The sequence below is a fragment of the Balaenoptera ricei genome, chromosome 1 (assembly GCF_028023285.1).
Source record: "Balaenoptera ricei isolate mBalRic1 chromosome 1, mBalRic1.hap2, whole genome shotgun sequence".
Classification (NCBI taxonomy): Eukaryota; Metazoa; Chordata; class Mammalia; order Artiodactyla; family Balaenopteridae; genus Balaenoptera; species Balaenoptera ricei.
In genome coordinates this window covers 74,152,318-74,179,744 of record NC_082639.1, presented here as the reverse complement: position 1 = coordinate 74,179,744, position 27,427 = coordinate 74,152,318, and the positions used below count along the sequence as shown (strand labels likewise).

The window sequence follows — 27,427 nt, the reverse complement described above, 5'->3', positions numbered from 1 at the left end:
TGTAGCACCATCATCCCTTCCAAGGCATCCTACTTCTCCATTTTGGGGACTCCCTCCAGTTTCAGGCTCCACAAGGAGGACACAACTATGACACAGAGCCGAAGAGAGGCACATAGATGGTAGGCGATATACACTTGAGTCAACTGTCTGCCGGGCACCGAGGCCCTGGCTCCCTGGGCTCGACGTGCTAGGGGCACCGCGGCCTCGGTCCCTCTCTCCCGCAGCCCCAGATCCCCCGGACTTGGCGACCGCCCAGCTCCTCCCCTGCCCAGCCGGGGAGCTCGGCCCGGCCCCTCCCCTCCCCTCCATAAAGCAGGCGCCGCCCGGGAATGCGGGACAGCTCTGCTGATTGGTGAGCCACTAGCATGGCCTGCCCGCAGCTCCGGAGCCGGCGCCTCGTTCCCTCGCTGCGCGGGGGCCCGGGGCTCGCTCCTCTGCTGCTGCCGCTGCCCCTGGCGCTGCACGTCGGGCTCGGGGCCGACTGCCCGTGCCAGGCCCCAGCGCTGTGCCGTCCCATCACCCATCGCCCCGACTTCGAGGTCAGTGGCCTCTCTTTCCCCTGACGCTCCGGGTCTGGTCCTCAAGGCCCTAAGAGGAGTTACAGTAGAATAACCGAGCCCGAGAAAGAGGTGCTGGGGGCGCAAAACCAGCTTTGACCGCTCGCGGAGGGGCCTTTCTGTCCACGGATTTCCTTCAGCCTTAAAGATGAGGAAATTTTGGCTCAGAGAGGTTGAGTAACTCCTCCCAGGTCTCACAGTAAGTATTCCAACCCAGATCTGACTCCAAGTGCAAATTCCTTGCATTGCCCTGCTGTGCCTCTCCCCAGGCAGTCTGGCCAGACAAGCAAGGAGGCTGGTAAGGAGATACTCCCTAAGTAGCAAGACCCATTGGTTTCCAAGAGAATTGAGGATGAGTTTGAAAGAATCTCAGCACTCCCACAGTCCAGTGGAAGACTGAACGTTCTGCTTACTTTGCTTTTCTATACCTGCCACACAAGAAGGGGGATTAAAAATAGGTCTTTAAGTAAAAATTCCGTCTACCCACCTAAGAATTTATAAGGCCTTGGGCAGCTTTAAGCAAACACCCTTTCGGAGGTAATGTGAAGACCACTTGTCTGCCTAGAGTTTGATGACTGCACCAGGAAGTGGACACATCAGGCAGGTGGAAAAGTTCACTCCAAAAGAGCAATTCTTGTGTAAACATAGCGACAATTGCCAGTTCTTAATCTAGCAGATTACATTTGGCAGGGACATTTAAATGTCAGTTAAAAAAAGTAATATAAATTGCTTAGAAGAAGTAAAAACGGTGGAAGTGTTTACGGAGAACCTGCCTAGTGTGTAAGCCTAACATCTGAAAGACTTTCTGTAGCACCCAATACCTCTTAGTCGGTTAGGTGGCATCTGTGGGCATTTAGAAAACCAATTATGCAAAGAAGCCAAATTTTGTTCATTTGCATGTTGGTGGTTAATGGTCTTTTCTCTCTACTGACCTATATTTTTCAAAGACAAAGACTAGACTGCATTACTTTTTCCCTTATATATTCAATTGGTTCATCAAGCTATTTTTTAGGATTTCTATTATATCACAAGCTCTCTGTATATTTTTAACATATTCAATCTTAGTTATCAGAATTGAAATAGGGGTAAGGTTTGTGACATAAATATGATTCTAAGAAGTCTAAAAACAATGGGCTGTTCAGTTTCACATTTTGTAATTTTTATTATTTCAGTGGGTAACTGCCTAGTAGAAAAATGGGTTATGCACAGTTAATTCTGAAAAATAAACAAAAAACCAAAAAGGAGACAGAAAATTAGGAAAAGTCTGGTTTAATTTTTATAGCTAGCTCGCCCCACCCTCCCCCATCCATTCTCCTCACAGTGGCCCAGTGATCATAGATATCACTCTCCCTTTCTCTCTCCCCCTCTCCCTGTGTGTCTGTCTGTCTCTCTCATTTTTTAATGCAAATCTTATGATCCTCTGCTTAAAATACTTTAATGCTTCCCATTCATCTCAGGAGAAAATAGAAACTCCTCAGTGGTCTACAAAGCCCTACTTGATCCTGCCACCACCTACCTCAGTAGTTTCATCAGTTTCATCTGTTTCCATGTACTTTCAGGATTTCTGTGCTCCAGCCTCACTGACCTTCTTTTGGCTCCAGAAATTCAGAATTCTCCTGAGGTATTGAGACCTTTGCCCTTTTTTGTTCCCTCTTCTGAGAATGCTCTTTTTTGTGCATTGGTACCCCTCCTCTGTCCTGTCTAGGTCATTGCCCAGATTTCAGTCCTCCCCTAAAGAGTGTAGTCCTCAGGGAAGTTTTCCTGCCCTACCAGGGTCGCAGGTCCCCTTTATATGCTGTCATGGCGCCCTGCATTTCCGTGTAGCCCTTAACACTATTGCATTAAATAACCAATGGACCTGGTCTGTGTCACTAATGCCTAACAATATACCCTGCCTATACCTCATTGGGATTCAATAAATATTTGCTAAATCAATGAATTAACACCTTATTTGGGATAAAGTAAAAATGATCAGTGCTTCTAATATTATCTGTGGAGAAAAAAATACGGGAGAAACATAACATCCACCACCTTAGTATTTAACTTGAGCACTAGTCTAAGAAGTAAGGTTCACCAGAAATCATTCATAGTAAATGCAGCATCTATGAGTCCATCTGCAGCAGCCAGAAACTTGAGTATTTTCAACCTCCTCCCTTTCTCTTACCTTACTCATTCAGTGGGTCAGAGTCCTGTTAATTTTGCCTTCTTAGGATCTTCCAGATTTATTCATTTATCTCATAGTCTCCGCTGCTCCACAACTTTAGTTGAGGTCACCATCATCTCTTGCCTGCATTCTTCCAAAGCTTTCCTATTAGATATTCTGCCTCCAGTTTTGCCTCTTTAAACCATTTCCCACTTCAGCTGAAGGGATTTTTCTAAAATGCATACCTAAAATATGTATATTCTCTTTTTAAAACCCTTTCTCTTGGGATAATTTCTCAAGAGGGCTTCAAGTCCTTTCATGATTTAACCCTGCCTACCACCCTCAGGTTCTTCACTGTTGTCTCCCTCCAAATTTTAGGCATCAGCCATATAAACCTCCATGCTCTGCCTCCAGGCCTTGACACTTGCCACTATTTCTTCCTAGCCTACCCTCTCCTACTTTCCAGGCCCCACTAATTTCCTCCGCCACCAATTAATTGGGACCCCTATGTCTTATTCACTGTTGTACTCTCAGTGCCTGGCATATGATCAATGTTTAATTGTTACTTTGGGTGGTCAGCATGATATTCTTCTTGGTTTAAGTGAGGGTGCTTATCCCTGTTGTTTTGGCAGGTCTTTGTGTTTGATGTTGGACATAAAACTTGGAAATATTATGACTGGTCACAGATTACAACTGTGATACTTTTCTCAAATTATGACTCAGAACTTATGTGCTATGCTCATTCAAAAGGAGCCAGAGTAGTGCTAAAAGGTGAGTTACAGTTTTTACCAGATGTGTCTAAGCCAATTGGTAAGTTATACTTGCATCATCTGCTATCTTGAATTTCCAAAAAATTCTCTTTTCATTTTTATATTTTTTAGCATCCTAAAATTAATCTTAGATACTGTTTAATTCATTTCTCGGGTAGACATATTTTAGAAGAATTAAGTAAACTACTGTATGGTTTTGAGGAAAATATGAATCCTAATTATCATGATGACCCTTAGCTAGCCATAGTCCATGATTTTTTCTTTTAATTTGAGAATATTACTAATTATTCATAATGGTTATTTAGAAGATTAATGACTAATGATTTTCTGTGATCTTGATATATTACTTCTTCATTTGGAAAACTTAAATTTGGGGCTTAGTATTCCAAAATTATGAGATGTTTTAAAGACATTCGGATCTCTTTGGAAGTTTGTGAAGTAAATTTTATTAAACTGTTAAAAGCATATATGTACAAAAGATGTATATTTCTTCCATAGGAGATGTATCCTTAAGGGATATCATTAATGCTACTTTCAGAGCATCCTGGATAGCTCAACAAGTTAAGCTGGCCAAAACACAATATATGGATGGAATTAATCTAGACAAGAAGTTGCTCGTTCATCACCTGAATATTATACGTTAACTGCTTTAGTCAAAGAAACTGCAGACTTTGCATTGTGAAATTGAGGGATCACAGGTAAAAATTCATTTGTTGTTTTTTGGAAACCCCTTACTTTTCCTATCAAAATGTATTCATGAAGGTATGACAAATAGAATCTCAGTTTTATTGAGTAGGAAGAGTTTCAGTACATCCTAAAAAATTTTCTGGAACTTTTGAGGTTCTTAACTAGAGAAGTTTCATAAAATTTTAAGGTGTCAAATCTGTTCTTTATTCACATCAGGATACAATACTGGAATTGCCCCACCTACTTGCCTTGCAGCAGAGTTAGAAATATTAGATAGGCAATGGGAATCAGGAAGGATTTAGCTGCCCAGGCTCTGCTTTCATCAGTGCAGGACAGAAACAGCTCTTGCCTAAGAGTAGAGGTAGTTCTGGGGAAGTGTCTCACTTGCTCCATAGACTCTGAATTACTTTGCAAAGCACCCAAGGCCCAGTAAGGCTCAAAGCCTAATTCCATAGAACTTGTCAGTGCTATGACAAAAGGCAGTATTCTTCCCTACTACCATAATGAGCATGATCAGAGAGAAGATCACAACATAAGGCATCTTGCCAGGCAATGTGTGAGCAACAGAAGGACAGTGTGGCCCCAGATCAGTGATTCTCAAAACTGGTCATACACCAAGATAACCAGGAATCTTAAAAAAATTAAACACACACACGTACACTGGATCCCACTCCCAGAGATTCTTATTCAGAGAAATGCAAACCAAAACTACAATGAGGTGTCACCTCACACCAGTCAGAATGGCCATCATTAAAAAGTCTACAAATAATAAATGCTGGAGAGAGAGTGGAGAAAAAGGAACCCTCCTACACTGTTGATGGGAATGTAAATTGGTGCAGCCACTATGGAGAACAGTATGGAGATTCCTTAAAAAACTAAAAATAGAGTTGCCATATGATCCTGCAATCCCACTCCTGGGCACATACCCAGACAAAACTATAATTCGAAAAGATATATTCACCTCAGTGTTCATAGCAGCACTATTTACAATAGCCAACACATGGAAGCAACCTAAATGTCCACTGACAGATGAATGGATAAAGAACATGTGGTATATATACACAATGGAATGATCACACTCAGCCATAAAAAAGAATGAAATAGTGCCATTTGCAGCAACATGGATGGACCTAGAGATTATCATATTAAATGAAGTAAGTCAGACAGAGACAAATATCATATGTTATCACTTATATGTAGAATCTAAAAAATGATACAAATAAACTTATTTACAAAACAGAAATAGACTCACAGACAAAGAAAACAAACTTATGATTACCAAAGGGGATAGCGGTGTGGGGGAGGTAGGGGGGAGATAATTAGCAGTTTGGGATTAACAGATATACACTACTATATACAAAACAGATAAACAAAAAGGACCTACTGTATAGCACAGGGAACTATACTCAATATCTTGTAATAACCTATAATGGAAAAGAATCTGAAAAAGAATAGGTATATATATATGTACAACTGAATCACTTCGCTGTACACCTGAAACTAACACAACACTGTAAATTAACTATACGTCAATAAAAAAGTATATTACAGAAATTATAAAGGAACACATTAGGATGTTTCCTTCTTAAAAAAAAACTATACAATAATTTGTTAGTGGACACACATAAAAAATGATGTAAATTTTGACAGCCAAAACATAAAATGTTGGGTGGTGGAGTATAAAAATGTAGAGCTTTTTTATGTGTTCTAAGTTGTTAACAGTTTAAAATAGACTGTTGTAACTGTAAGATGTTTTAAAAAATTATTTTATTTCAATATAATTGACATATATAGTATTACATTAGTTTCAGGTATACAACATAATGATTTGATATTTGTATATATTGCAAAATGATCACCACAATAAGTCTAGTTAACATCCATCACCATACATAGTTACAAAATTTTTTTTAATGTAAGCCACATGATAACCACAAAGCAAAGACCTACATTAGATATACAAAAGAAAATCAGAAAGGAATCAATCATGCCACTACAGGGAATCACAAATCACAAAGGAAGAGAGCAAGAAAAAAAGTAAGGAAAAAAGGAATTAGAAAATAGCCAGAAAACAATTAACAAGATGGCAATATTACGTAGAAATCTATCAATAATTACTTTAAATGGAAATGGACTAAATTCTCGAATCAAAAGACACAGAGTGGCTGAATGGATTAAAAAAAACAACAAGATCCAACTATACGCTGCCTATAAGAGACTCACTTCAGCTTTAAGGACACACATAGACTAAAAATGAAAGGATTGAAAAAACTAGTTCCAGGCAAATGGAAACCAAAAGTGAGCAGGGGTAGCTATATTTATATCAGACAAAATAGACTTTAAGCCAAAAATGGTAACAAGAGACAAAGTTCATTATATAATTATAAAAGGGTCAGTTCATCAAGAAGATATAACAATTGTAAATATTTATTGTGGGTGCTCCACATCAGAGCACCCAAATATATTAAATAAACACTAAGATATCTGAAGGGAGAAATGGACAGCAATATAATAATAGTAGAGGACTTTAGTACTCCACTTTCAGCAATGGACAGATTATTCAGACAGATAATCAATAGGGAAACATCAATAAGGAAACTGTAGTTAGATACAGTTAGGCTGGTAAAAGGTATAAACTTTGTTGTAAGATGAATAAGTTCTGAGGATTTAGTGCATAACGTGATGACTATAGTTGACTGTACTGTATTGTATAATTTGAAATTTGCTGAGAGTAGAATTTTAGTGTTATCACCAAAATAATAAATAAATAATAAATAATAAATAAATAAATAAGGTGATGGCTATGTTAATTAACTTGATGGGAATACTTTTACATATATATGCATATCATCATGTTGTACACTTAAAATATATTACAATTTTACTTGTCTATTATACCTCAGTAAAGCTGAGAAAAAACTGCTAGGCTAGACAGTGAGTTTTTTGAAGGCAGGGACCAGTTCCCTGATGTCTAACACAATGTTTAAAAATTACTTATTGAATATATGAATGATACCTGCCTTTCAAAATTTTAAATCTAGTTAAGTAGGATATATATAGTATAAACTAATGACTCTAAATCTATCTCAGAATCACCTGGGAGTGCTTGTTAAAAATATGCCCAGAAGTTGATTCTGGCGTAGATTCTAGGAACTGTATTTTTACCAAGTGTGATAGGTGATTCTGGTGTAGTTGGTCAACATGAGAATCACTGGAAAAATAATAAATGATGTAACGATCAACATCTCTGTGGCTTTATACAAGTAGGGAAGGTTTGTCAGTGTGGAATTCAGCTTTGCAGATGAGTACAATTTAGATCAAGAATAGCAAATACCTGGTATGCAGGCCACCATACTCCTCTCCTCACACATTTTGGTCTCAGAAACTTTTCCTTCATTCTTAGATTGCTGTTGTTAATAGGGTAGAATTAATGTATGGGAACTTATTTGCTAGTCCTGATTAAGCTATAGTGAAAGAGCAAGGGGGAAGAGACTGAGCAAAGACTTTGCAGTAGGAATGTCTATTTCCATGTTTGAGGGGCAAGTAGAGAATTTGGGCTACTATGTCAAGTTCATGTTAGTTAAGTTAGTGGGAAGTACAGTTGCCAAGATGAACCAGATTGTGGAAGATCCAGGATGTGACACTGAAGAGTATGCATTTTATTCTGTATGTAATGGGTAATGTGTTTAGAAAGTATTTGGGGAAGATTATTTATAGTAATACATAAAAAAATCTAGAGGAGAAAGAGAGACCTGTAAGGACTAAGCCAGTAATCCAATAACTTGGAATTTATGGTTTGAATTGGGATGATGGCATAACCCTAACACTCAGCAAGTGTTCAATATTAATTGAATTAATTAATGGAAAGGAATGGGCAGAACAACTGTGAGAGGCCACCCAAAGGAAAATGTGAGATTAGTTATGGGGTGTGAGGGAAGAAGAGTCAGAAAATGGCCCAAAGGTTCTTAAACTGGTGACCAGAAAAAAATGACTAATATAGAGTCCCAGGAAGGAGAAATGAGTTTTTGGGAAAAGATGATAATTTAGGATTATAGAATTTGTGATCACAGAATTAAAGAGCTAGAAGTGCTCTTGAAGAATTCTTTCTACACCTTCATTGTTACATGTGGGAAAACAGATCAGATATTTAAAATGAAATAACCTAGTTATAAGAGAGCCAAGATAAGAACCAAAGTCTTTTGATTTGTTTTCTAATATACTAAAGCTGCCTTCTCAAAAATATGAGATTAACCATGACAGGAAACCCAGGTGAAAATATTCTCACTGCTCAGGAGGAAACCTAGGTGAAAATATTCTCACTGCTCAGGAGAGAGGTAAGGACTTACAAAATGGATTTGAAATTTACCTGCTTAGAGGTAATCACTTTCTCTATTACCTTATTATACTTCCATTTTGTAAGAGGGGACAGCGATAAAAATGAAGTCCAATATGTAAAAATTTCACTTTATAACCTATTTTGCTGGAGAGCTTTGGGGAAAGCCTATACTTAAAAAGCAGAGCTTCCTTTAGTGTTAATAATGAAAGAATTATAGAGAGAATTTTGAGAAAGTCCTAAAAAGAGTTATAGTAGAATAAATTAGCCAAAGTGTAAAAATTTAACTAAAATACCTCAATTTTTTGTAATATTAATCAATACATTTATTGAGAGCCTAATTAAGAAGAAAACTTTTAATGAAGCTTTAGAATGTTTGCAGACATATATTAATAAAATAAAGCTAATTAATATTCAGTTAAGGCAATAAATCTTTTTTTTTTTACATTAGGTCTCGGAACTTATTTATTTTATAACTGAAAGTCTGACCCTTTGACCAACATCTTAAGGCAATAAATCTTTTAAAGAGATTCATCCTTATTGAGGACTGGCTCACTATTCAAAATGAAAGATAATTTAACACTAAAGTTTTATTTGAATATTTCCATAAAATAAGACCATTTAAGTGATTTGTTCAACATTTTGAGTTGATTAATTTATACTTGTAGCCATAAAACACCACTACTCTTTAACTATAATGTTGGACTAAACTTACCATGTAAAGTAATTGTAAATCAAGGGCTCAAACTGCCAACATAGTCCAGTAAGCTTGTGCCAAGAGATGACCTATTTAGCTTGCACGATATTTTTAAGAACTTTTGTATTTGAATTCTTTTAGTGTGCTTTTACTCTCTAGTTGCTTATAGGCCCTACCACACCCTACTGTGATTACACCAGTTTCCTTCAATCAGTCGAGTTGCTAGTCTGTCCTCTGAAGGCATGTGACTTAAAAACTCCTCTTCTACACAGTGCCTGCTCCTGGTCATTGTATATGTCCAAATATGCCCGGGTCCAAATATATGTCCATTATCTAAATATATGTCCAAAACATTGTCCAAAATATATGTCTGGGTCAGTCCGTGTAGGCAAAAAATATATTTCTTAGAATTGTTCTAGTTCCATACATGTCAAACCTTACGTCAGACACGTAAGTGGTTCTTTTTGAGGTGGGGAGTAATATGAGGCAAGAGAATATATAATCAACAAAACATCTGCCATAATATGCATATTTGATCATGTTCATAAAATGGTTTTCCCACAGGTAACCTTTGATGTATCTTGGTCTCCAAACTGTGTAGGTAGGAGGTGCTATAATTATACCAGAATTGCAGATGCTTGTGACTTTCTCTTTGTGATGTCTTATGGTGAACGAAGTCTGGTCTGGTCACAATGTGTTGCAGGAGCCAACTCTCCCTATACTAAGACATTAACTGGTAAGAATTCACAAAACAATCAGTTATCAGCAATATTAATTCTATAACCTCAAACATTAAGATATATTTTAGTATTTCTAAGTCATTTGTATACCTTTTCCATTTGTAATGCGTTCTTGAAACATATAAAAACCTCCTTTTTTTTTTTAACTTATTTTATTTATTTATTTATGGCTGTGTTGGGTCTTCGTTTCTGTGCGAGGGCTTTCTCTAGTTGTGGCAAGCAGGGGCCACTCTTCATCGCGGTGCATGGGCCTCTCACTATCGCGGCCTCTCTTGTTGCGGAGCACAGGCTCCAGACGCGCAGGCTGAGTAATTGTGGCTCACGGGCCCAGCTGCTCCACAGCATAAGACCTCTTAATTTGAGAGCTTTAAAGTTTACAAAAAGTTTTAAAGTTCTGAAGTTTTCAATTACCTCTAAAAAATCTTGGGAGGAAGGTGTATTATATTAACCCTCTATTATAGATGAGATGAAGGGTGTTAAGTTCTCATGATTGCACAGCTATTAAGTATTATATGGTTGGAACTCAAGTAGGTGTTCTAACTTCAAGTCAACACTCTTGTCAGAAAGTTACACGAAGAAGATATTTGCTTACTTAGAATTTGATAGAATATTTTTGTTGAAATAACCAATGTTAAATAATTTAATAGCAAAGGTATCTATAATGTGAGTACATATTATACATGATTGATAGGATTGGCTTTATCTTATTTGGCATTTACTATTAGTACCCATGCTACATTAAAAATTATATTCCTATTAGAATTAAGAGTACTTCTGTTCTGTCATTCATATGATGTGGCCTTTGCATTATCCTTTCCAAAGTTTGGATTGGTTTGTATCCCATCAACCAATTGAATTAAAGATTGCTTGCTATCTTTTGGACTTAAGTGAGATTTTCTGGGATAGTTAGCATAGATTTAAGTGTTGAGTAATAAATAAAAATTATTTTCTTTTTCATATAGAGGTAAAATCATAGAACCTGGCCTCATTTTATCATGTCCTAATTGTCTGGATAGAATAGTCTGATCATAAGCATATACTATTTAAAATTTGAAAAATAATTTGTGTTATAATACAAAATAATTATTTAACCCAATGTTTGCCAACTGTGTTTATGAAAGAGATGATAATTATGTATATCAATAAAAGGTTCATTATCAAATATGTTTGGGAAATGATGCATACTCCACCCCTCTCTTGGATATTTAACAGTACACAATAACTTTAAAGCCTCTGAAAAACAGCAAATTTACTCAACATTCTAGCTAATCTTGGAACATATCTTGGTGGGAAAACATAATTTGCAGCATGGGCAAGAAAGGGATTGATAGTACCAGGAATTTGTTCGTTTTTCTCTTTGTTTCCTATAACTACAGATTATCTGCTACTACAGAGTAAGATGCGGTCATTCCTTATCCCAAGCTGTAATCCATGCTTATAGGATATTGATAAAATGTGGAACACTTGTGTGTTCTGTAGGTAATTGTGAGACCACACCTGCCAGAAAGTTTAAGACTTACAGAACTTTTTTAAAGCTTTAGAATCTAGAATATCAAATCCATGCCTTAGCAGTTAAGAGACACAATTAGCATGCTTTCCTAAAATGTGTCATTGTTACTAAAATATGTCATTGTTCCCAAAATTAAATTTTGTGAATATTTTGCTTCAATTTGATCTAAATTGTTTTGAATGTTTTCTGTTATTCAAAAAGAAATTGTTTAGAAAGTGATACCAAATTTATAATTCTTAAGAGATGACTTTTATAATATATTCGAGTAACACCATATTAGTATTTTACATAAATGTACCTGTTGTTACAAACTTGGATTCTGAGTGGTTGCATAGCTTGTATGAACACATTAGTAGACATATGAAGAGAAAAAAATATGCTTTTTCTGTCCCTATTTGATTAGGATATGATGACTACATCAAGATAGGCATTAACCCTAAGAAACTTGTAATGGGTATTCCCTGGTATGGTTATGATTATACCTGCCAAAATCTATCAGCGGTAAGAACAGATCATTTCTTACGCAATTTTTTTCTCTTTCTATTATATTTTTTAGAGTCTGTTTTGTTTCCTCTATATAAACTTCATTTTATTTAGAATTTATAAATTTCTCTCTCTATAGAATATATATACTTTATTGAGAATTTATTTAATATAGTTTGAGACTAAAAAGTAGACAGTTTATTTTAAATAATTAAATCCCACACAAGTTTCTGAATATTACATTTCTATTTAATAATGAAATTCAACTTTTATTCCATATAGTCAGGTTATCTATTTATAGTATATATTTTATATCTAATAAATAATTTTATTATATTTTTGGATTTGCTTAATTGCTTAAGATTTGCTTAATTGATAATCTATAACATGAACATTTTTGCATTTCTAGAATCATGTTTGTACCACTGCAAAATACCCTTGTAAAGATGCTGTATACCGTCAGGTGGCCTATCAAATGATCATGAAGCAAGAAAATAGTTCTACTTCTGGAAGACTGTGGGATAAAAATCAGCAGTCTCCTTATTATCACTGTGAAGTAAGACTTTTCACAAGTTATCCATCTTTAGTTTTCATAATTGCATATTTTCATAATTACATATTTGAAAGTAAGATTTTGTATCAGTTTTCTTATAGGGTACAACATGCAGACTTGCTGTTTACATGAGTAGACTTGTCTTTGAATCTGTGTAATCAGGAACTTTACTTCCCTTGTGAGCAATTCAAGTTATACTAATAGTGGAACTGCTCTGCATGGGCCACTTGTCATTTTAGATGATATAATAAAAACATGTGTGTCACAAACAGGATTTCCTTAAGAGTTGACAATTATAAATGATGTCTGTGGCTTTTGAAAGAGCTTTGGGCCAAAACAGGTTACTTGCTCTGAAAACCTCTAATTCAAAGTAGCCTCAAAATTCTGATGAGGCTCTTATATAGGGAGGAATGAGGCTGAGAACAGAGGTGTCATCAGGGACTTCACAATGGAAAATGGTACCATTTCAAATTTATTCCACAATTCAAACTATGTGATATTCAACAAAATTAAAAATTAGAGACAGAAAAATATTACAAACAGAGTAAATGACTAGCAGTTCTGTCAGGTAGTGTTTGATAAATAGGAATTGCCATACCAAAGGGACAAAGAAAAGTTATCTTTTCCATAGTTTACCTTTAGCATAATAAAAACTTTTTCACACCTCAAAAATCTAAGTACAAACCATCTTTAATGTACCTTGAATTATGTTACTACAAAAGGAACCCTAAAATGATATGATGAACGTTAATTCCAGTAAGAATTTATATTTCTTTCTAATGGTCTGGTACCCATCTACAAAAGAATGACTGCAAATATACATATTTAATAAATTATAATTGATATACATGTACATGCCTGTATATCAACTATGTAGAAAGCTTTAGTGTAGAGCTTTTTAAACTTTAGAATCTAAAGTATAAACATTAAACTAGGGTATACTGTGATCTTGTCTTTACCAAACAGTATTTATAGAACTCTGTTCTGGGAACTGTTAATAACACATAGACACACACACACCCACACACACTAGTGGTTACCAGTGGGAAGAGTGGGGGCGATGGGCAAGATAGGGGTGGGGTAGTGGGAGGTACAAACTGTTGGGTATAAGATAGGCTCAAGGATGTATTGTACAACACAGGGAATATAGCCAGTATTTTGTAATAACTGTAAATGGAAAGTAACCTTTAAAATTGTATAATTTTTTTTTTCATTTTAAAGAATATACTAAAAAAACACAAACACACACAAATACACACGCATGTGCCATGGCCAAATATATTTGGAAAACACTACAAACTGTAAGTCTCTCTTGGAGATTTATAATGTATAACATTATATTCAAGGATTTAAGATGTACTACAGTACATAAAGCCATTTAATTGTTTAACATAGAACCCTGTTTCCTAGCACTCTTAGAAACATGCAAGGGAACAGTGTTTCATGGATATCAGTTTGGTAAAGGGTTTGTTTAACCAATTATACATAGTTTGGAAATATGTAATTTAGAATAAATAGTTTAGCCTATGATGTACTGTTTTTTGTAATTCCTGACTTATTTTTTCCTTAATGCATAAGAAGACACATTCTTTAAGATTTTAGAACTCAGGAAACATCTTGATGAGCCTTGAAAATCATTCATTTAATGGCACTTCAGACAACCATCTATAACCAATTTGTCTTCTTCATTCATTGTAAGATTCCACAGCAACCCAAATCAAGTTTCTGTTTTAACGGAAGAGAATCATTCTGCTTTCTTATGCTGTCTCAGCAATAGCAGCTTCATCTTGCACTCAATATTCTTGGAGGCATACATTCCTTAACCAGGCATCTGTCAAACTTACATATACTCAGTTTTTTATCCTTTGATCCTTCACTATTTGAGGCATTTGAAATTTCTTAACATATCAAAAAAGCTCAAAGTACTAGCTAGAATGATGGCAAAATTCAAAGGTGCATGTCTTTGGGTTTGTCCCTGACTCTACAAAAATAAATCTTTCTAGTTGCCTTTTAATATTGAATCACAATTGGAACTAGAGCATGTATAGCTTTTTCTAGTTCTAAAGATTTTAAAGAATGGAATATAAGATACAGTATGAGATATGCTTGTATGTAATGAATCTACTGTACTTAAATATGCCATAGCTTATTCATTTACCAAGTGACTATTGTCCTTTAAAGCAGTCATCTTAGGAGATGATTCTAATTCTCGTGGTGCTACCATAAATAGAAATATTACTGGTATTCATTGAGAATTGTCTTGAAAGAGTTCCCCAGACGTATATAAAAATCAGTAAATTATTTTAAATCACAGATCATTCTATTTTTACTTCCTATCTTTTTCTCTTCCTTTACCCTTTTGCCTAATTCTGCTCCTTTCCTCTTTCTTTTATCCTTTATCCATAGCTTATATACCTTCTAAAAGAGACTGTGTTTAGTACTAGATAGAGGCAAGTGATGCTGGGGAGAAGGACTTTACAGGGTGGAAGGTGAGCATAAGACTAGTTTCTAGTTTGTGGTTCTTAGGTGTGTGCCTAAGTCACCCATGGGGTCCAGACCCAACAGGCTCTTAGACTCAATTCTGTAAGACCTAGAAAAGGAGATGTTTTCTTTGTCCACTGCCATTCATCATAAACAAAATCACCTGTTGAGCTCCTAACTAGGCACATCTCCAGGAACTGTAAGGAAATCCAAAAAAGTATATAAGCTGGTTTTAGAGGACAAAAGCAGTGATTCTCCTTAACCTTGGCTACATATCAGAATTACCTAATGGAACATTAAAACATAACATAAGGAAACAAATAAATATATGTTATAGCACTAGCCCTGGAAGATTTTGATTCAATAGGTTTCATGTGGTGTGGGTCCCAGGAATCTGTTTTTAAAAGCCCTCACAAGTGATTCAGATGTGTACAGTACATCTTGGTTGATAATCATCAGATCAGAGCAAGGAAAGAATCTTAGGGCATGAGAAGGACTTTAAATAGGATATACTGGGAGGCTCATTTGTGTGATCTCTATTGTTGTAAAAGTGCCACAAGCAATGATATCTAGAAAGTATTATATATAGAACCATGGAAAGTATGTATGCCCTAAAATTTTTATTATTTCATTGTATCCTTCTTGAATCATTGGATTTAAGAGACACGTTTCCCTCTTACTGCATTGAATACTTTAAAGTTACATTTTAATTTATTTGTATAGGATCAGGCTGGACATTTTCACCAAGTGTGGTATGATGACCCTCAGAGCATTTCTCTAAAGGCAGCATATGTACAAAACCATGGCTTACTTGGCATTGGCATGTGGCATGCAAACTGTCTTGACTACTCTGGAGATGCTATAGCCAAACAGCAAACTGAAGAAGTGTGGAAAGCCTTAAAACCAAAGCTGTGACAGAGATGAACATCTTTTGTTAAACTATTAAGGTTTAGAAAAATGATCTGTTTAAACAGATCTAGTTTCTTGAAGAGATTAAAAAATATATACCTTTTTTCACATTGCTATATATTTTAGTTATTAGTGTACTCAAAAACAGATAAAGAATAAAGAAATGCTTTGATTGTTTGAATTTGAAAAATACATACCTATTTATATCTTCAGTGTACAACAACATAAAGGTAAGAAACAAGTCAACCTACCATATCAAATATTCCTCTGTATGATGTTTAATATTATAGTTGGGAACAATTGCTTTCACAATTTTATTATGCTATAATTTCCCCCATATTAAAATATATGCTTACCAATCAATGCTAATTTTTAAAATATGTGTAATTTGAGTAGAAATTTTTTGCTTAGAAATACATTTTTAAAAATTTAGTCTTTGGGGGCTTCCCTGGTGGCGCAGTGGTTGAGAATCTGCCTGCCAATGCAGGGGACACGGGTTCGAGCCCTGGTGTGGGAAGATCCCACATGCCGCGGAGCAACTGGGCCCGTGAGCCACGACTACTGAGCCTGCGTGTCTGGAGCCTGTGCTCCCAACAAGAGAGGCCGCGATAGTGAGAGGCCTGTGCACTGCGATGAAGAGCGGCCCCCGCTTGCCGCAACTAGAGAAAGCCCTCGCACAGAAACGAAAACCCAACACAGCCAAAAATAAATAAATAAATAAATAAATAAATAAATAAATAAATAAAAATTTAGTCTTTGGGAATCAGTTTGCTCTATATTTTTTATTCAATAAATCTAAATTTAAAACCTGCAATTTTGTGTCTCTAGGTTCATTTGATGCAAATCATTTTTCTCCTTCCTGATTCCGTATAGCACTCATGTTCTCTGAGTCACTTGAATTAAACTCACTTATGCCTTCGGGGGGGGGAGAATAATGAATATAAAGGATCAAAATACTTAGAAAATACAAGAAGATAACTTAGTAGTAATATTTTGAATTAGTAGGTTAGAGCCACCTAATATTTTCCAACTAAATTATTTTTTTGAGGTTATATCTGAAATGTTTATGAAAAACTTGGTGTTGAACCCGATTCTATTCGTTGGCATTTACCCTTCCAATTATTAATATTCCTTCATTTATGGACATCTATAATATATTTCTTGGTTAGTTTTGATTCCATGGTTAAATTTTTTCATTTTCTATATCTGCATTTTACTTTTAATTATCTAAAGACATTGGTTTCTCAACTGTTTTTTTCTTTCTAAAAGAGAGATTTTGTGCAAAGAAATGTACAGAGGTCTCAGTTTCCTTTCTCAAGGCAATTAAGAAGAATATTGTGTAGAACTTATATTAGTTCCTATAAATACTTAGATTAGAAATCTGCATCCTTAAACTCTGGATTTACATAAATCCTGCCTTCCCTGTACATTTTCCCCTCTCCAAATTGGAATAAATGACAATTCAGTCATCTGTTATGAGAATATTTCATTTCCTACTTGCACAATTATTTATGGCAAAGTAAAACCAACCATTTTCCATAGTACTTGTTGAATTACTATTGTCTCTGTATTTTTTAAATAAATTTTAAAAATTTAAATTCTTAGTACTAATTTCTACATAGCTGTAGATGCAAGTTAGATTCATATTTATTAAAATATGATTTTTCATATTACAGTCATTCTAGGTATTACATTTTAAGACTATTAAAAAATAGTACTGTAATATAGTACTGTAAAATAATATGTAACACATCTGAAACCTTCAAAAATAGTCAAATAGATACCATTTTGCTTTCTTACGTCTAATATTTCCTGAAACACTGTATAATAACCACATGAAAAGGGAAAAGATGTAAAACTTATAATTTATATGAAAACAAGGAGAACAATGGTTAAACAAATCTGTTCAAGTAAGTAAATTTTTTAACAAATAAAAATTTTAAGTTAACATACCTTATTGAGATTCAAAAGATGTATTAAATTTCTTCTGGGCCAGTTCAGCTTTCAATGTGCGTAAATCTGAAACTGCTTGTTTTCTCACCTATAAAAGAACAATTGACTTTCAAAAATGAACTTTTATCTTACCTTTCTAAAATTATATAATCATCATATAAATAAGGGTTTTTATAACGGCTTTCATGTCTTCTCTCATCTGCCTTCAATGCCTTCACTTGCACTGGATTACTATGGTAAATGTGTAGTTCATAAGTTCCTTTGAATAAGCATGCTAGATATGCTACCAAATAATTTCATTTATTAGTATATAGGCATGATAAAATTAAACGGTTCTAAAAAACTAGAGAAAGAATTTTATCTTTTGCTTATTTCAAAATCTGTTCTCATTGTGCAAAGAAAGTAGTAAAAACAAAAACAAAAAACCTCTGCCTCCTAAAAAAAATTCCAAAAAACCTTAATTCCCAGCCCTTAGAAACTGAATAAGTACTTAAGAAATATAAGTGTGACAAGTGCTCTTCTAAGTGTACTTTGATACTTTCAAATTTTTAATTGAAGCAGATACTGTTATTTCTCCCCATTTTACAGTTGAGGAAACTGAGATGCCTAGAAGTTAAGTAACTTGCTCAAGGCATAAAACTAGTAAGTAACGACTGTACTGCTGAACTGAATGAATAAGCATTTTCAGAACTCTAATGAAAAACTGATGAACTCATAAAAGTGCTAACAAAAGATCAAGATAAAAAAAAAAATTAATTACATGGGACTGAGTGAACTGATGAGGATGAGTATAATTTTTGTGACTTTCTGTCTGAATTTAAAAAAAAAAAAAAAAAATTCCACAAGGACTCAGAGGCAAAGAATATACAAATCAATTTTCACTGCAAAGTAAAGGAGCTGTTACAGTGGAGGATTACTGGACTGAATGTCAATACTATGACATAGTATGAGTGTGTTTCATGTTTGGTAATTGCAATCATTGTTGCTTTTGTTGTGGTCATCCATGTACAATGCTTGGTGTCAGTCGATTTATCTCTTGTAAAAATAAAATACAGTGTGTGTGTGTGTGAAAAAAAAAAAAAACAAAACAAAACAAAAAAAAACTAGTAAGTGGCACAGCCAGGATTCAAACTTAAACCATCTGGTACCAGAGCTCTTGCTATTCCAAGTACTGTCTGTAGACCAGCAGCATATGCATCACCTGGGAGTTTGTTAGTACTGAAGACTTTCAGGCCTCCCCTCAGACCTACTGAGTCAGATCCTGCTAATTTTAACAGGATCCCCAGGTGACATTACATTGAACTTTGAGAAGCATTGATTGTACTATATTATCTTGAACATGGTTGCAACAGTCAAGCTAGATTTTCTGCCCCTTAGTTCTGTATCTTATGGGTAGTTGGGGTAAACCATTCAGAAATCAATAATAAATTCTTATAATGTCTACTATGTGACAATTAGGCACTATGGTTAAATGTAGGATTTTTTCCCCCCAGTGCGTAAGCTGAAAACTTGGTTCTCTTTTTTTCCATTTGTCTTTCCCGTTTTTTCACTAATAATTCTAATTTGGGTTCAAACCATTTATATGCAATATTTATAAAGTTAAAATACACAAAAATGGTAAGAACTAATTTGTATGCTTTCCAGAAGAAAAGAGCATTGAGAGAGTCATAAATGAAGGCGCTGGGGGTATTTTTATTACTCCCTTCTACCCATCCAACTATCCTTAAGTGGACAAGCTTCCACATTTGATTTCTCTCCTTTTTTCTGAATGCACAGGAGTTTTCATTCACTGAACGAACTACTTTTTTGAGTGCAGACTGTATAAGAATGTTAAATAACTCCTTTTTTTGGTTTAAAATTGTCCTTTGCCTTTTTCCTTTTCTGTAGTTTAAGTTTTAAGCTTCTCAGCGCTGAGCCAGGATTTAGCCTTGAGTATGCTGCTAGTGAAAAGAATCTAGAACTGCGCTGTCCAGTAGAGTATCTACTTGCCACATGTAACTATTTAAATTGAAATTAACTAAAATTAAATCTAAAATTCAATTCCTCAGTCACACAACAATCTACATTTCAAATGCTCAACATCCTTATGTGGCTAGTGGCTACCTTATCAGACAGTGCAGGTATGAAACATTTCCACCATCACAGAGAGTTGTATTGGACAGTGCTAATTCAACATAGGGGTCATTATTCTGGGTCATAAAGCTACTTTTGATAGAGGTGAATCGAGAGCACTCATATAACTTTATATATATATATATATATATATATATATATATGTATACACACACATATATATATATACACACACATATATATATATATGAAAATAACCAGAGAGAATGAGATAATTACCCAAGAGAGGACAAAAAATGAAAATTAAATGGGAGCTCAGAGAGCTCAGTGGTTTGTCAGACTTATTTATGAACAACTCTAATGTAGGAATATTCTTTCAGAATATTTTATGGAGACTCTATACTGATTCACAAGGTTCTTTTACTTTATTTCTTAGTGAAATTTTATTCAATTTTACTTTGGCCTTGTTAGGAATCTTTTCACAGAATTTCATTATTATTGTATTTTTTTTCATTCATGCTTTTTAAAATTTTTATTTGAATTTTATTTTTTAAATTTTTTTATACAGCAGGTTCTTATTAGTTATCCATTTTATACACATTAGTGTATACATGACAATCCCAATCTCCCAGTTCATCCCCCCCCCACCACTTCCCCCTTGATGTCCATACGTTTGTTCTCTACATCTGTGTCTCAATTTCTGCCCTGCAAACCAGTTCATCTGTACCATTTTTCTAGGTTGTACATACTTGCGTTAATAAACGATATTTGTTTTTCTCTTTCTGACTTACTTCACTCTGTAAGACAGTCTCTAGATCCATCCACGTCTCTACAAATGACCCAATTTTGTTCCTTTTCATGGCTGAGTACAATTCCATTGTAAATATGTACCACACCTTCTTTATCCATTCATCTGTCGATGGGCATTTAGGTTGCTTCCATGTCCCGGCTATTGAAAATAGGGCTGCAATGAACATTGGGGTGCATGTGTCTTTTTGAATTATGGTTTTCTCTGGGTATATGTCCAGTAGTGGGATTGCTGGGTCATATGGTAATTCTATTTTTAGTTTTTTAAGGAACCTCCATACTGTTCTCCATAGTGGCTGTATCAATTTACATTCCCACCAACAGTGCAAGAGGGTTCCCTTTTCTCCACACCCACTCCAGCATTTATTGTTTGTAGATTTTTTGATGATGACCATTCTGACCAGTGTGAGATGATATCTCATTGTAGTTTTGATTTGCATTTCTCTAATGATTAATGATGTTGAGCATTCTTTCATGTGCTTCTTGGTCATCTGTATGTCTGCTTTGGAGAACTGTCTATTTATGTCTTCTGCCCATTTTTGGATTGGGTTGTTTGTTTTTTTGATATTGAGCTGCATGAGCTGCTTGTAAAATTTGGAGATTAATCCTTTGTCAGTTGCTTCATTTGCAAATATTTTCTCCCATTCTGAGGGCTGGCTTTTCGTCTTGTTTATGGTTTCCTTTGCTGAGCAAAAGCTTTGAAGTTTCATTAGGTCCCATTTGTTTATTTTTGTTTTTATTTCCATTTCCCTAGGAGGTGGGTCAAACAGGTTCTTGCTGTGATTTATGTCATAGAGTGTTCTGCCTATGTTTTCCTCTAAGAGTTTTATAGTGTCTGGTCTTACATCTAGGTATTTAATCCATTTTGAGTTTATTTTTGTGTATGGTGTTAGGGAGTATTCTAATTTCATTCTTTTACATGTAGCTGTCCAGTTTTCCCAGCACCACTTATTGAAGAGGCTGTCTTTTCTCCATTGTATATTCTTGCCTCCTTTGTCAAAAATAAGGTGACAATAGGTGCGTAGGTTTCTCTCTGGGCTTTCTATCCTATTCCATTGATCTATATTTCTGTTTTTGTGCCAGTACCATATTGTCTTGATTACTGTAGCTTTGTAGTATAGTCTGAAGCCAGGGAGTCTGATTCCTCCAGCTCCATTTTTTTTCCCTCAAGACTGCTTTGGCTATTCGGGGTCTTTTGTGTCTCCCTACAAATTTTAAGATTTTTTGTTCTAGTTCTGTAAAAAATGCCATTGGTGATTTGATAGGGATTGCATTGAATCTGTAGATTGCTTTGGGTAGTATAGTCATTTTCACAATGTTGATTCTTCCAATCCAAGAACATGGTATATCTCTCCACCTGTTTGTATCATCTTTAATTTCTTTCATTAGTGTCTTATAGTTTTCTGCATACAGGTCTTTTGTCTCCCTGGGTAGGTTTATTCCTAGGTATTTTATTCTTTTCGTTGCAATAGTAAATGGGAGTGTTTCCTTAGTTTCTCTTTCAGATTTTTCATCATTCGTGTATAGGAATGCAAGAGATTTCTGTGCATTAATTTTGTATCCTGCTACTTTACCACATTCATTGATTAGCTCTAGTAGTTTTCTGGTGGCATATTTAGGATTCTCTGTGTATAGTATGTCATCTGCAAACAGTGACAGTTTTACTTCTTCTTTTCCAATTTGTATTCCTTTTATTTCTTTTTCTTCTCTGATTGCCGTGGCTAGGACTTCCAAAACTACGTTGAATAATAGTGGTGAGAGGGGACATCCTTGTCTTCTTCCTGATCTTAAGAGGAAATGCTTTCAGTTTTTCACCATTGAGAATGATGTTTGCTGTGGGTTTGTCGTACATGGCCTTTATTATGTTGAGGTAGGTTCCCTCTATGCCCACTTTCTGGAGAGTTTTTTATCATAAATGGGTGTTGAATTTTGTCAAAAGCTTTTTCTGCATCTATTGAGTTGATCATATGGTTTTTCTTCTTCAGTTAGTTAATATGGTGTATCACATTGATTGATTTGCGTATATTGAAGAATCCTTGCATCCCTGGGATAAATCCCACTTGATCATGGTGTATGATCCTTTTAATGTGTTGTTGGATTCTGTTTGCTAGTATTTTGTTGAGGATTTTTGCATCTATATTCATCAGTGATATTGGTAATTTTCTCTTTTTGTAGTATCTTTGTCTGGTTTGGTATCAGGTGATGGTGACCTCATAGAATGAGTTTGGGAGTGTTCCTCCCTCTGCAATTTTATGGAAGAGTTTGAGAAGGATGGGTGTTAGCTCTTCTCTAAATGTTTGATAGAATTCACCTTTGAAGCCATCTGGTCCTGGACTTTTGTTTGTTGGAAGATTTTTTAATCACAGTCTCAATTTCAGTGCCTGTGATTGGTCTGTTTATATTTTCTGTTTCTTCCTGGTTCAGTCTTGGAAGGTTATACCTTTCTAAGAATTTGTCCATTTCTTCCAGGTTGTCCATTTTATTGGTATAGAGTTGCTTGTAGTAGTCTCTTAGGGTGCTTTGTATTTCTGCAGTGTCTGTTGTAACTTCTCCTTTTTCATTTATAATTTTATGGATTTGAGTCCTCTCCCTCTTTTTCTTGATGAGTCTGGCTAATGGTTTACCAATTTTGTTTATCTTCTCAAAGAACCAGCTTTTAGTTCTATTGATCTTTGCAATTGTTTTCTTTGTTTCCATTTCATTTATTTCTGCTCTGATCTTTATGATTTCCTTCCTTCCACTAACTTTGGGTTTTGTTTGTTCTTCTTTCTCTAGTTCCTTTAGGTGTAAGGTTAGATTGTTTATTTGAGATTTTTCTTGTTTCTTGAGGTAGGCTTGTATTGTTATAAACTTCCTTCTTAGAACTGCTTTTGCTGCATCCCATAGGTTTTGGATCATCGTGTTTTCATTGTCATTTATCTCAAGGTATTTTTTGATTTCCTCTTTGATTTCTTCAGTGATCTCTTGGTTATTTAGTTACATATTGTTTAGCCTCCATGTGTTTGTGTTTTTTACGTTTTTTTCCCTGTAATTGATTTCTAATCTCATAGCACTGTGGTCAGAAAGATGCTTGATATGATTTCAATTTTCTTAAATTTCCCGAGGCTTGATTTGTGACCCAAGATGGGATCTATCCTGGAGAATGTTCTGTATGCAGTTGAGAAGAAAGTGTAATCTGCTGTTTTTGGAGGGAATGTCCTATAAATATGAATTAAATCTGTCTGGTCTATTGTGTCATTTAAAGCTTGTGTTTTCTTATTAATTTTCTGTTTGGATGATCTGTCCGTTGGTGTAACTGAGGTGTTAAAGTCCCCCACTATTATTGCGTTACTGTCGATTTCCTCGCTTATAGCTGTTAGCAGTTGCCTTATGTATTGAGGTGCTCCTATGTTGGGTGCATGTATATTTATAATTGTTATATCTTCTTTTTGGATTGATCCCTTGATCATTATGTAGTGTCCTTCCTTGTCTCTTGTAACATTCTTATTTTCAAGTCTATTTTATCTGATATGAGTATTGCTACTCCAGCTTTCTTTTGATTTCCATTTGCATGGAGTATCTTTTTCCATCCCCTTACTTTCAGTCTGTATGTGTCCCTAGGTCTCAAGTGGGTCTCTTGCAGACAGCATATATATGGGTCTTGTTTTTGTATCCATTCAGCCAGTCTATGTCTTTTGGTTACAGTATTTAATCCATTCACGTTTAAGGTAATTATTGACATGTATGTTCCTATTACCATTTTCTTAATAGTTTCGGGTTTGTTTTTGTAGGTCCTTTTCTTCTCTTGTGTTTCCCACTTAGAGAAGTTCCTTTAGCATTTGTTGTAGAGCTGGTTTGGTGGTGCTGAATTCTGTTAGCTTTTGCTTGTCTGTAAAACTTTTGATTTCTCCATTGAATCTGAATGAGATCCTTGCTGGGTAGAATAATCTTGGTTGTAGGTTCTTCCCTTTCATCACTTTAAATATGTCATGCCACTCGCTTGTGGCTTGTAGAGTTTCTGCTGAGAAATCAGCTGTTAACCTTATGGGAGTTCCCCTTTATGTTTTTTGTTGTTTTTCCCTTGTTGCTTTCAATAATTTTTCTCTGTCTTTAATTTTTGCCAATTTTATTGCTATGTGTCTCGGCATGTTTCTCCTTGGATTTATCCTGTATGGGACACTCTGCGCTTCCTGGACGTGGGTGGCTATTTCCTTTCCCTTGCTAGGGAAGTTCTCGACTATAATCTCTTCAAATATTCTCTCAGGTCCTTTCTCTCTCTCTTCTCCTTCTGGGACCCCTGTAATGCAAATGTTATTACGTTTAATGTTGTCCCAGAGGTCTCTTAGGCTGTCTTCATTTCTTTTCATTCTTTTTTCTTTATTCTGTTCTGCAGCAGTGAATTCCACCATTCTGTTTTCCAGGTCACTTAACCATTCTTCTGCCTCAGTTATTCTGCTATTGATTCCTTCTAGTGTAGTTTTCATTTCAGTTATTGTATTGCTCATCTCTGTTTGTTTGTTCTTCAATTCTTCTAGGTCTCTGTTAAATATTTCTTCCATCTTCTCGATCTTTGCCTCCATTCTTTTTCTGAGGTCCTGGATCATCTTCACTCTCATTATTCTGAATTCTTTTTCTGGAAGGTTGCCTATCTCCACTTCATTTAGTTGTTTTTCTGGGGTTTTATCTTGTTCCTTCATCTGGTACATAGTCCTCTGCCTTTTCATCTTGTCTATCTTTCTGCGAATGTGGTTTTTGTTCCACAGGCTGCAGGATTGTAGTTCTTCTTGCTTCTGCTCTCTGCCCTCTGGTGGATGAGGCTATCTAAGAGGCTTGTGCAAGTTTCCTGTTGGGAGGGACTGGTGGTGGGTAGAGCTGGCTCTTGCTCTTGTGGGCAGAGCTCAGTAAAACTTTAATCCACTTGACTGCTGATGGGTGGGACTGGGTTCCTTCCCTGTTGGTTGTTTGGCCTGAGGCAACCCAACACTGGAGCCTACCGGGGCTCTTTGGCGGGGTTAATGGTGGACTCTGGGAGGGCTCACACCAAGGAGTACTTCCCAGAACTTCTGCTTCCAGTGTCCTTGCCCTCATGGTGAGACACAGCCACCCCTCGCCTCTGCAGGAGACCCTCCAACACTAGCAGGTAGGTCTGGTTCAGTCTCCTATGGGATCACTTCTCCTTCCCTTGGGTTCCGATGTGCACACCACTTTGTGTGTGCCCTCCAAGAATGCAGTTTCTGTTTCCGCCAGTCCTGTCGAAATCCTGCAATGAAATCCCTCTAGCCTTCAAAGTCTGATTCTCTAGGAATTCCTTCTCCTGTTGCCGGAACCCCAGGTTGGGAAGCCTGACCTGGGGCTCAGAACCTTCACTCCACTGGGTGGACTTCTGTGGTATAAGTGTTCTCTAGTTTGTGAGTCACCCACCCAGCTGTTATGGGATTTGATTTTATTGTGATTGCACCCCTCCTACCTTCTCATCGTGGCTTCTCCTTTGTCTCTGGATGCAGGGTATCTTTTTTGGTGAGTTCCAGTGTCTTCCTGTCAATGATTGTTCAGCAGTTAGTTGTGATTCCCATGGTCTTGCAAGAGGGAGTGAGAGTATGTCCTTCTACTCTGCCATCTTGAACCCATCTTCCATTCATGCTCTTTTTTTTGTTAAGGTAACAATTTTAAGACAGTCAGTCCTTTCTACCATTATGCTACTGACAGCCAAAGTTAAAACACCAAAATATTTTATTTCAAGATAAATGTTATAATCTAATTAGGGGAAATGCAAAATACCTTAATTTCTGTTATCAGTTTCATTTTGTCAGTATCCAATTTTCTCTTAAGTTGGTCAATAGCATGCTGTACTTCAGTGATCTCAATGATAAGGTAACTCTGTATGAGACACAGAAAGACATCTTTGTTTAGTATAACAGCTATTCATTTTTAATTTTAATTGCCTGCTAATGTAAACTACAAAGTGTTATCAAATATCAAAAAAGGAAATCATGAAAATAACCCATTCCATAAAATAAACTTATTGCTTTGGAGTAAATTACTATTGAACTGTTGATTTCTTATGTTTTAGGGACCACTTTCCTTTCTGTTTTACTACCATTTTCATGTATTATAAAAATAAATAGGTATTTGTAAAAGTTACCATTAAATTAGCACCATAAAAACCAACAACTATTACTATAAGAGGAATATACTAGATTAAGATACTTAGCAAGGCTTTAGAAATTGGCATAATGGTTTATCAGTGGAATCATATTAGAATTACTTAAAAATATTTAATAATGAAATACTGTATTTTATAAGGAAATCTGTTTAATATGAGAAAACCTATTCTAGAAGCCTTTTGATTACTTTTGTTCAGAAAAGTTTGTGAGCTGTAATAGTCAACAAAGAAATTATTTAAGCTGCTTTTGTGAAAAAAACATTAGCATATATTGAACTTGAGAAAACAATAAGATAAAAAGTTTCAATAATGCTTAAAAAAAAGTATCAGCTAATAAGAAGAAACTTTTACTTGAACCTATTTGGATTTTATATTAAATTGATCTAAAATAGTAAACTTTTACTCATAGAAACAGAAGAGGTTAGTGGCTCTGGCAGAAACAGGAGGTGGGGATTAGGGGAAATGGGTGACGGTGGTCAAATGTATAAACTTGTAGATACAAGATAAGTAAGTTCTAGGGATGTAATATACAGTATGGCAATTATAGTTAACAATGCTGTACTGTATATTTGAAAGTTGCTAAGAGAGT

At 35.6% G+C, this 27,427-nt stretch overlaps 3 protein-coding genes across 3 annotated transcripts in view; 1 reads left to right on the top strand and 2 right to left on the bottom strand.

The window, feature by feature from the left end:
* The window catches only part of LOC132367270 (transmembrane protein 258-like), a 42,253-nt gene extending 32,390 nt beyond the window's left edge, over positions 1–9,863 (bottom strand). The window contains exon 1 of the mRNA XM_059925308.1: positions 9,811–9,863. The gene's annotated coding sequence lies outside the window, so the exon portion shown is untranslated. The remainder of the gene's footprint in view (positions 1–9,810) is intronic.
* CTBS (chitobiase) lies at positions 366–15,957 on the top strand. The gene is given in 9 exon segments (XM_059925281.1): positions 366–539; positions 3,333–3,471; positions 3,969–4,073; positions 4,076–4,139; positions 4,141–4,168; positions 9,752–9,923; positions 11,841–11,938; positions 12,330–12,476; positions 15,678–15,957. Coding segments are annotated over 9 exon segments (1,128 nt in total). The 3' UTR covers positions 15,879–15,957.
* Positions 9,836–27,427, bottom strand: part of SPATA1 (spermatogenesis associated 1) — a 52,941-nt gene continuing 35,349 nt past the window's right edge. Inside the window, 3 exon segments of the mRNA XM_059925267.1 lie at positions 9,836–9,903; positions 17,817–17,904; positions 26,454–26,552. Of these exon segments, the coding sequence (XP_059781250.1) occupies positions 17,818–17,904; positions 26,454–26,552 (186 nt within the window). The 3' untranslated portion in view covers positions 9,836–9,903; position 17,817.